The 9,647-nt window shown below is 45.6% G+C and overlaps 2 protein-coding genes across 3 annotated transcripts in view; both read left to right on the forward strand.

The window, feature by feature from the left end:
• Positions 1 to 1,879, forward strand: part of LOC102220234 (NACHT, LRR and PYD domains-containing protein 3-like) — a 37,103-nt gene extending 35,224 nt beyond the window's left edge. Inside the window, exons 9-11 of one of the 2 annotated variants that reach the window (XM_023329671.1) lie at positions 129 to 302; positions 1,045 to 1,197; positions 1,717 to 1,879. In XM_023329671.1, the coding sequence (XP_023185439.1) occupies positions 129 to 302; positions 1,045 to 1,197; positions 1,717 to 1,753 (364 nt within the window). In that variant the 3' untranslated portion in view covers positions 1,754 to 1,879. Of the gene's footprint in view, positions 1 to 128; positions 303 to 1,044; positions 1,202 to 1,716 lie in introns of those variants that run through there. The other variant, XM_023329672.1, reaches the window with a different exon arrangement.
• The window catches only part of LOC111607622 (NACHT, LRR and PYD domains-containing protein 3-like), a 392,536-nt gene that overhangs the window by 112,104 nt on the left and 270,785 nt on the right, over positions 1 to 9,647 (forward strand). The gene's annotated exons all lie outside the window — the stretch shown is intronic.

Genomic DNA, 9,647 nt, shown 5'->3' on the forward strand with positions numbered 1-9,647 from the left:
TCAGTTCATCATGTTTCTTTTACATTCAGGGAAATTAATTTTCTACATTTTTATTATTTATTTGTTCATATTTCAGTTTTAACCTGCATCCTGTTGGCTTCAGCTCACATCTTTTACTCTTTATTCAGGTTGGATGACTGCAGTTTATCAGAGACCAGCTGGACTTCTCTGTTCTCAGCTCTGAAGTCCAACCCGACCCATCTGACAGAACTGATCCTGATCAGCACCAACCTGGAAGATTCTGTAGTGAAGGAGCTCTGTGGTTTTCTACAGACTGAAGGCTGCAGACTGGAGACATTGGAGTAGTTTAATTCTATAATTATTGATATTTCTGTGAATAATTAGATATAATTGATCATAAATCAAATTAATTTCTTCTGTTCTAATAAATATTTTCTGAGTTTGTTCCTGGACTTGGATCCAGAGTTTAATTTAGTCCCTCTGTGTAACTGAGTTGGACCTGCTGATCTGAGGTCAGAACCGGACAGCATTCGGACCCCCAGTGTGTAGAAATCCCCCTCATGTGTAGCAGGTCAAAGGTCAAGGTGCAAAAAGAGAGAGAATGAAATCTCCCTTTATTGAAGATCCACATATTTCACACTTAGTTTTAAATCTTCTGCTATTAGTTGATAATCATCCAGTCCAGGTTTAAAGAGTCGAGGTGTTGTAGTGTTTTAACTCTAGTAGATTAAAGATGCTGATAGTAGATTAAATTAGGTGGAATCGCCCTTTATCCATTTCCTGGATCAGAAGCTGCAATCAGAAACCAACTTCAGCTTCGTCTGAAAAATCCAGACAACTGAGTTTAAGATCCTGAGAAACTTTTAGAAAAACTTTGAGTTTGTTTTTGGATCAAATGTTCTGGTTCTGCTGGTTTGGACTCTTTAAACCAGTTTGACTGGATCAGATGTTAGAATCAGTTCATCATGTTTCTTTTACATTTAGGGAAATTAATTTTCTACATTTTTATCATTTATTTGTTCATATTTCAGTTTTAACCTGCATCCTGTTGGCTTCAGCTCACATCTTTTATTCTTTATTCAGATTGTTTGACTGCAGGTTGTCAAAGAACAGCTGTGATTATTTGACCTCAACTCTGAAGTCCAACCCGACCCGTCTGACAGAACTGGACCTGGGAGGAAACAACCTGATGGATTCAGATGTTCAGCAGCTGAAGGATCTTGTAAAGAAAGTAAAGTAAGTAAATGTTTGTAGTGAGTCCAGCTGCTGTCAGCATATTGAACTAAACCCAGTTAGCATCAAAGCAAAGATCCAGTGTTCCCAGTAAAGCTGCAGCTTCTCAGTGGGAGGAGAATGGTTCAGGCTTCCTGATTGGACACAGAGACAGCAATCAGCCAATCAGAGGAGCAGCAGCTTGCTGTGTTCCTGTGTTTGTGTTGGTGTGAAGATGAGTGTTGTTGCTGTGTCCATGTCTCCAGGAAGTCCAGCTGGACTCCAGCGTCCAGCCGTCCAACATGTCTAGAGACAGTGGTCCTCATCCATCAAACTGTGGCAGCAGCAGATCTGATCTCAGATCTGTTTGTTCTCTCAGTTCAACAGGAAACAACTGATCAGGTTCATCTTGGTCACAGCTCTGAGATCAGTCTGACTGCAGCCTGGAAACCATCTAGTGGATGTGCTGCGTCACTGACTGCTGCTGGAGAGAGGCTGGAAACACTCACTGATCTGCTCTCTCCTTCCTTCTTCTCTCTGCAGGATCGATGATTCTGATGATTCTGACTTGTCCGACTGATGATCTGTGTAAAGTAGAAAATGGTCTCTGTGTCCTGCTGATCCTCAGAGGTTGAAGCTGCAGCAGTTTGAGTCTAAAGAGACTCTGACTGGATCATGATGATGACCTCTGACCTCCAAGATTTCCCTCCTGTTTATTTTCTCATGTCTGTCATTTAGTGTCTGATATTGTTTGTCTCTTTGGATCAATAAAGATCCAATTCAAACTGGGCTCCATTTAGAGGCTTCATGGAGTTTTGATCTGAACTGGATTCAACTGGAAAGTTGATCTTTTTTCTCTCTGATTCATTTTCATCCTGGAACCAGAAATGGTCTGAGAATGGAAACATGGGAATCATTTTCAGTTCAGCTTTGAAGCCATGAAAGACACTTCAAACCTCTTTTCTCTGCTGCTTCTTCCTTCTGCTAACATGAAAATGTTCCTCAAAGCTCCACTGCTTGAAGCCGCAGCTTTTGGTGGCGGAGGAGAACTTTTGCTTCCAGAGGACACAGATAAAGATTTACGTACATCCAAGTTATAAAATTGTTCTTTTGTAGGTGTAGCATTTACTGCAATAACATCAATTAAAATATAATTCTTTGACCTGCTAGCGAAAGTGAAAGAAATCTAAAGAAATGTAAAACGTTATTTTAAGAAAGGGGATTTTTCTTTCTGTATTTCCTTAAGACAAGTAATTGCATATTGCTGTTTGATGTTCCCTTTTAACATGTTGTGAATTTATAGTCTTATACTTCTCATGATCCTATTATCGAAGTCAAATTGTTATTCATGTTTATATTGGCACATCTGCAGCTTCAGTGTCTTCTATTTCATGCAACTTCCAACCTCACACATGGATCCCCTTCTTCTTTTATTAGTTAATTTAACCAATCACGTCTTACACAAACTCCTCCCACATCCAGGAACCTCCCTGTTAGTGACTGCGGAGATCCCCTTCTTTTATTAGTCAGTGTATTACTGAAATGCTGAATTTTGTATTCAGAACAGGTCATAATGGAAAGATTTCTTCTCTTTCCTTACTGTAATTTCCAAACACCACAGCACTTGCAGCTTCTCTGCAGGTCAATGTTTTGGAAGCCAATAGATTCATTTGAAATCTCCATTACGTGGGAGGCACGCTTTGCAGTTGTTGCAGTATCAATCATGTTGTCTGCTCCTGAGATTGTGCTTTTAAACATCATCAGCTTTCCCGTGGGGAGGGGAGAAATGAAGCTGTTTTTGACTTTACTTCCTCAGAGCCTGTCCTCGGAATCTGAAATATCGCTTGTTTGTGCAAGGAAGACAAAGAGCAGGAAGGAGACAAAGAGCAGAGAGTACCGCTCAAGTTGGTGGGAGTTGTGTGATATTGATTTGCCATTATGGTGCAGGTTGACCCTGACGCTGCACTTGAAGTGTATTTATGCTACCAAGAAAAAGGCACTTTAAAGCTAGTCAAATATCAGAAGTATTTTTTAATTACTTTTCAGATTTGGTATCCTCCTTGTATGCATTTGTTTATTGAAAATTGGAATATAATAACTATTAAATTCTTTATTGCCTTCTTAGAAGTCCGGTCTACAATATGAAGATGCTAAAATTCAGTGGCCTACTTTTAAATTTGTATGATCTCAGAGGACAATTTATTTTGGTTGAAAACACCGAAACAAACAAACAAACAATTAACTAGTTAATGCCACCGAGTTAGAGGATACTTGAATGAATAGTTTTCATTAAACAGTGCAGATTTTGAGTTTTAAGGGCAAGCAGTTGAGAGTAGTGACACATTTTGACCATAATAAGCAATTGTCTGACTCTTATTTGCAGGCATGGAGGTTTAAGTGCTGCCAGTGGCTGTATTGGCATTACTTATAGGATCCCAGAGCTGCCACAAATGTGTGACCTTCGTGTTGGATGATGGTCTCAGCTCAACATATTTTTAAGACGGAGAGCAACAGTGTTGTCTTTAAATCATGGACTCATTTTTTATTAATAGAGTAAACCAAAGCAAAATATATGTTTTTATATTCCCTTCATGTCATGTCCAGGTTGGTCTAATCAGGTTAAATGCACTGTTGGTTCTGGAGCCTCATGTACCTTTTGACAATACTATGTCTGTTTGGGGTTTAGGTCAGATGAGTTTGAAGATCAGACCAGCACATTATCACACCATGACCAGAGGACTAACTTTTTGTATATTTGCCAGTATAGATAGGTTCCAAGTCCTGTGAAATTAGCATTTCAATTACACTTGTCAACAGAAGAAAGCATTTAGTGCTATGAGGTTTCTTGGTTGATGGCTGTGTCTACCATGTTGATTGTAGACTTGAGAAAAATCAGTGGCACAAGTTGATGACATGACAACCCATCCCATCACTGGACTTTAGGTAATGTGGATTCTATCTCTACACTCTGTCTCCAGACTCTGGGATCTTGGTTTCCAAATTAAAGGTTGTTTATTCAAAGTGGCTTCTTGATGAATATTAGATGACCTTGCCAAGACCCAAGAAAAACATTGACATTCTTGTTGATTTTTCATAACTTTTGTGCATGGTGCTAGCTTTGTGGGGTTATAAGGAGAACTTTAGCATGTTTTGCTGCCGGGGCCGCCCCCTTAATTCCAACCTGCTAACAGACTCGCCTCTGTGACTGTGTCTCGGTTGACTGTTTGATTATCTCAGTTCACCCTGAGGTGTTTCACAAATGATATTGATGTACAAAGAAAGCCTCCATTGAACGTGTTGTGTCGAAGGGATTTGTGTCTTGTGTGGATAACCCTGTAATGCAGTATGCCTTATTCTATTACAGATGAAACATTCGGTTTTAGTATTTTTCTTTCAAGTAGAATCATTTAAAGTGCTAGCACAAACAAGTTAGGTGTTTCCAGCAATCACAAAGAGGCTGAGGAATAATTGAGAACTAAAAGGAATGGGTACTAAATATATTTTTAAGGAAATGCAGTTCATATTTTATCACATACCTATCTGTGACTGCCTTCTTTTCAGATTAGGGGTCTCAAACTCCAGATTGATTCTGATTTGTGCCCTAAAAACTTGACACCACCATGTTTCACTGACGGTGTGATACAAGATGCAGCCCAACTGGAACCCTACCAAAAAGGGTTCCAGTTGGGCAGTGTTAAGGAAAATGATTATTTTAGTGCTAAAAATACACTTAATCTTACAACATGTGTAAAGGTATATTAAGCACTCTTATTTGAAAAACAGGCTTTGTGTGACCCTTCGAGAGAGGCCCGAAGGAGACAAGCAGACGCCTTCCACTGTCTGTTTAAGAGCACACAAAAGCCATAAAATTAGCATCTCCATGGAAACGGCGCTGGAATGTGTGGGATAGACGTTAGAGTTATCTGTGAAATCTCAAAACAGGGACTTCTCCGCCCGAGATCGCCCGTGTCGGATACAGATGAGCACGAAGTGGTCCGCCCTTTTACTTAGATAAAAACCAGACATCTGAGCTGTAATGAGGGGAGTTTCCAAGTTTCTTTGGGGGCCGAACAGGTCTCTGAGTGGTCGAACAACAGAATGCCTTCTTTGCATATATTAAATAGGGAAACACCTCTTTAGTTTAAAATTCCAGGTCAGCACGCCGAGAGAGAGAGTTTTTTCCATCTTTTCTCCACGTGGGCGCCTTTGTCTGTCTCTGTGTTTCGTGTGTGTCTGTTTTCCCTTGTCTGTTGTTATCTTGTGATAAAATGTATATCTCTGTACCTCTGCAGCTTTGTTAACTGATTCATGCGTTGCTTTGTATGAATTAAACTCTGTGATCTGTGACGTCAACACGCCTTGTTGTGGGTTGTTTTACAGCTGCCCCGCTGCTCGCCGAGATGACCCGGCTTTTAAGGAAGATATTGTCAGGATCTGTGTTTTCTGTGTTCATTTAGAGTGTTTTGTGTCCTTGAGTCTCTTCGTTGTCCTGTCCTCCCCTTGATTGTTCCCAGGTGTGTCTCGTTCTGTGATTACCCTCCCGTGTATTTAACTCCACCTGTGTTCCTTGTTCCTCGTCGGGTCCTTGTCAATGTCGTTGTCAATGTTTAGTCTAGTCGTGGTCAGTGTTTCCTTGTGCCTGCTGCTGGACTTATTTACCATTAAAAATCATCATTTATTCATCTTACCTGGGTCCGCTGCGTCTGCCTCACCAACCCTCACCACACTTCATGACAGAAGGACCCGACCATACCGAACGGTGAGGCTGCTAAGAAAATGGACCCAGCTGGAGTGAGGTTCCCTCCAAGAAGGCAGAGCGGAGGGAGGCGGAGATCTGGCAGGGAGGAGACGGAGCTAGCTGAAGCCCTCGCCGACCTGCAGCGGGAGCTATTCCGGGGGACAAGACTGGTGTTGGCACCCCCCGGATTCGGCCCCCGTCGATTCCTCCGTCCGGGAAGTCAGCGACGTGAGCCGCCGGTGGACCCGGCCCCTCGTCGCTTTCCGGAGCCGCCACCTCCACGGTCAGCCCGGAGACAGCGACGTGAGCCGCCGGCAGACCCGGCCCCTCGTCGCCTTCCGGAGCTGTCACCTCCGCTGTCTGCCCGGAGACAGCGACGTGAGCCGCCGGTGGACCCGGCCCCTCGTCGCCTTCCGGAGCCGTCACATCCGCTGCCAGCTCGGAGACAGCGACGTGAGCCGCCGGCAGACCCGGCCCCTCGTCGCTCTCCGGAGCCGCCACCTCCACGGTCAGCCCGGAGACAGCGACGTGAGCCGCCGGTGGACCCGGCCCCTCGTCGCCTTCCGGAGCTGTCACCTCCGCTGCCGGTTCCCAGGCTCCGCTCTGGCTCGCCCCCGCGGCCGGTTCCAAGGCTTCGCTGCGGCTCGCCTCCGCGGCCGGTTCCAAGGCTTCGCTGCGGCTCGCCTCCGCGGCCGGTTCCAAGGCTTCGCTGCGGCTCGCCTCCGCGGCCGGTTCCAAGGCTTCGCTGCGGCTCGCCTCCGCGGCCGGTTCCAAGGCTTCGCTGCGGCTCGCCTACGCGGCCGGTTCCAAGGCTTCGCTCCGGCGCACCCGAGGCCGAGTCAGCCGGCGTTCCAGCCGGCGCACCCGAAGCCGAGTCAGCCGGCGTTCCAGCCGGCGCACCCGAGGCCGAGTCAGCCGGCGTTCCAGCCGGCGTTCCTTCCGAGACTCCCAGTGTTCCTTCCGAGACTCCCAGTGTTCCTTCCGAGACCCAGACCCCCAGCGCTCCGACTCAGACTCCCTGTGTTCCTCCAGAGACTCCCTGTGTTCCGTCCGAGACCGAGACTCCCAGTGTTCCTTCCGAGACTCCCAGCGTTCCGACTCAGACTCCCTGTGTTCCTCCAGAGACTCTCTGCGTTCCGACTCTGACCCTCTGCGTTCCTCCTGAGACCCTGACCTCCTGCGTTCCACCCGAGACCCTGACCTCCAGCGTTCCACCCGAGACCGAGACTCCCTGCGTTCCGACTCTGACTCCCTGCGTTCCGACTCTGACTCTCTGCGTTCCACCCGAGACCGAGACCCCCAGTGTTCCACCCGAGACCGAGACTCCCTGCGTTCCGACTCTGACTCCCTGCGTTCCGACTCTGACCCTCTGCGTTCCACCCGAGACCGAGACCCTCTGCGTTCCACCCGAGACCGAGACCCCCAGCGTTCCACCCGAGACCCAGACCCCCAGCATTCCGACCGAGACCCCCTGTGCTCCACCAGAGACCCTGCCTCGGGGGGCTCGTCGTCGCCGTCTGTGGGCGGCCCCCGGGACTCATCGCCACCTCCAGCGCCGGGGACGGCCGCCGGACCGCCTCCGGGGTTCCCGCCTCCAGCGCCGCGGACGGCCGCCGGACCGCCTCCGTGGTTCCCGCCTCCAGCGCCGCGGACGGCCGCCGGACCGCCTCCGTGGTTCCCGCCTCCAGCGCCGCGGACGGCCGCCGGACTGCCTCCGTGGTTCCCGCCTCCGTGGTTCCCGCCTCCAGCGCCGCGGACGGCCGCCGGACCGCCTCCGTGGTTCCCGCCTCCAGCGCCGCGGACGACCGCCGGACCGCCTCCGTGGTTCCCGCCGCCGCGGACGACCGCCAGACCACCTCCGTGGTTCCCGCCTCCTTTGCCTCCGCCCACCCTGTGGGTAGTGTTTTGTTTGTTTATGGACTCTTGGCCCTCCCTGTGTTTCCGCCCACAACGGTGGGTTGTTTTTTGTTTTTTCTGAACTCTGGCCCCCCGTCCAGCGCCCCTCCGCCCACCCTTGTTGTGTTTTTGTTTTTTGGGCGTCTGGTAGCCGCCCTTGAGGGGGGGGTACTGTCAGGATCTGTGTTTTCTGTGTTCATTTAGAGTGTTTTGTGTCCTTGAGTCTCTTCGTTGTCCTGTCCTCCCCTTGATTGTTCCCAGGTGTGTCTCGTTCTGTGATTACCCTCCCGTGTATTTAACTCCACCTGTGTTCCTTGTTCCTCGTCGGGTCCTTGTCAATGTCGTTGTCAATGTTTAGTCTAGTCGTGGTCAGTGTTTCCTTGTGCCTGCTGCTGGACTTATTTACCATTAAAAATCATCATTTATTCATCTTACCTGGGTCCGCTGCGTCTGCCTCACCAACCCTCACCACACTTCATGACAGATATGAGCCAAACGTTTTGTTCAAAGTTAATAATAAATATTTCTTCCTTTACAGGCGTTAGAGTCAGGTGGCTTAAATGAAGTGAGGTCTGCTACGTGATCACTAAGGATTAGAACAAGCAGAAACTATTATTAGTGGTTTATTGTGTTGCTGAGCAGAAACTTGGTGCAGCTTTGGCTATTTTATAAAATTCTTTATACATAAAACTGAATCTGATAAACTTGAAAATCTATATTAATTTAATGAAATAGTAATGGAAAAAAATCCTGAAATCCAGGATCCTGAATCCTGAAAAGACATAAATAATCTTTAAACTAAAATGTGAACTGGTTGTTTGCAAACATTTATTTCCTGGTAGTGATGATCAGACAGGATTCTTGTTATGTCAACAGGTGACCACACCTCTGCTGTGGAAAACTTTGTCTTTTTCAATTATGTGACTCTGACTCCACAGCTGTCTCATCTGCTGACTTATACATAGCAGATGAAATATGATGTGTCTTTAATGTAGCAAATATTAAAGAGGCAAAACCTTTTCAGTGTCTGGTTGGGGCAGTTGGTGAGTAGAGAGACCATCGATGTAACTGGATTTTATCAAATGTGGCTTAAAGCTGAGATGCTGATGTTTGGATAAAAATATATATTCTCTCTGAATAGAAATAGTTTGGTTTCTGCCAGTTCTGTAAAGATATAAGAAATAAAGCAAATATTTCTTTTATAATGGACAATAATTTAATTTTACTAATTGTTGCTGTCAGAGCCATGGTTTAAATTTTAACAAACTTTAGCTCAACATTTAAGACACAGAAACTCAAAATAAACACAGTAAAACACAGATCACGCCAGTTTATGCTGCGATGATCAGGTGAATTTTTTAATAGAAACAATGAGCTGCTAAAAGGTTCAGAGTTTTAAATAAAAGATACAGAAAAGATCAAAACAAGCTAATAATTAAAAAAGATCATCTGGAATAAAACTCTTAAGTAAATGCAAATAAAAATGTTTTTTTAGCGCTGATTCAAAAATACTTGAGATTTGGGGCAGATCTACAATTGTAAGTTAATTTATAACATTAAAATAACCAGGATTATTAGTAAAATCACACAGTAAACTAGAGACACAGAAAACACACAATGTTATATTGCAGATGTAATAGTTTAGTGTGTATTAATATGAACACAACTTCTGCTAGCAGGAGAAACATTTTACTCTCTGAAACAGAACATTGCAACGACAGGAACTTGAAAAATGTTCCATATTCTTGTACATTTAGAAATTTATCAAGAATCTTTAGTTCTGAGTAATTATTGGAGTCTTTGTCTATTTTATGGACATTAAAATGTTTCTTGTTTTACT

This window comes from Xiphophorus maculatus, chromosome 24 (genome assembly GCF_002775205.1).
Source record: "Xiphophorus maculatus strain JP 163 A chromosome 24, X_maculatus-5.0-male, whole genome shotgun sequence".
Taxonomy (NCBI): Eukaryota; Metazoa; Chordata; class Actinopteri; order Cyprinodontiformes; family Poeciliidae; genus Xiphophorus; species Xiphophorus maculatus.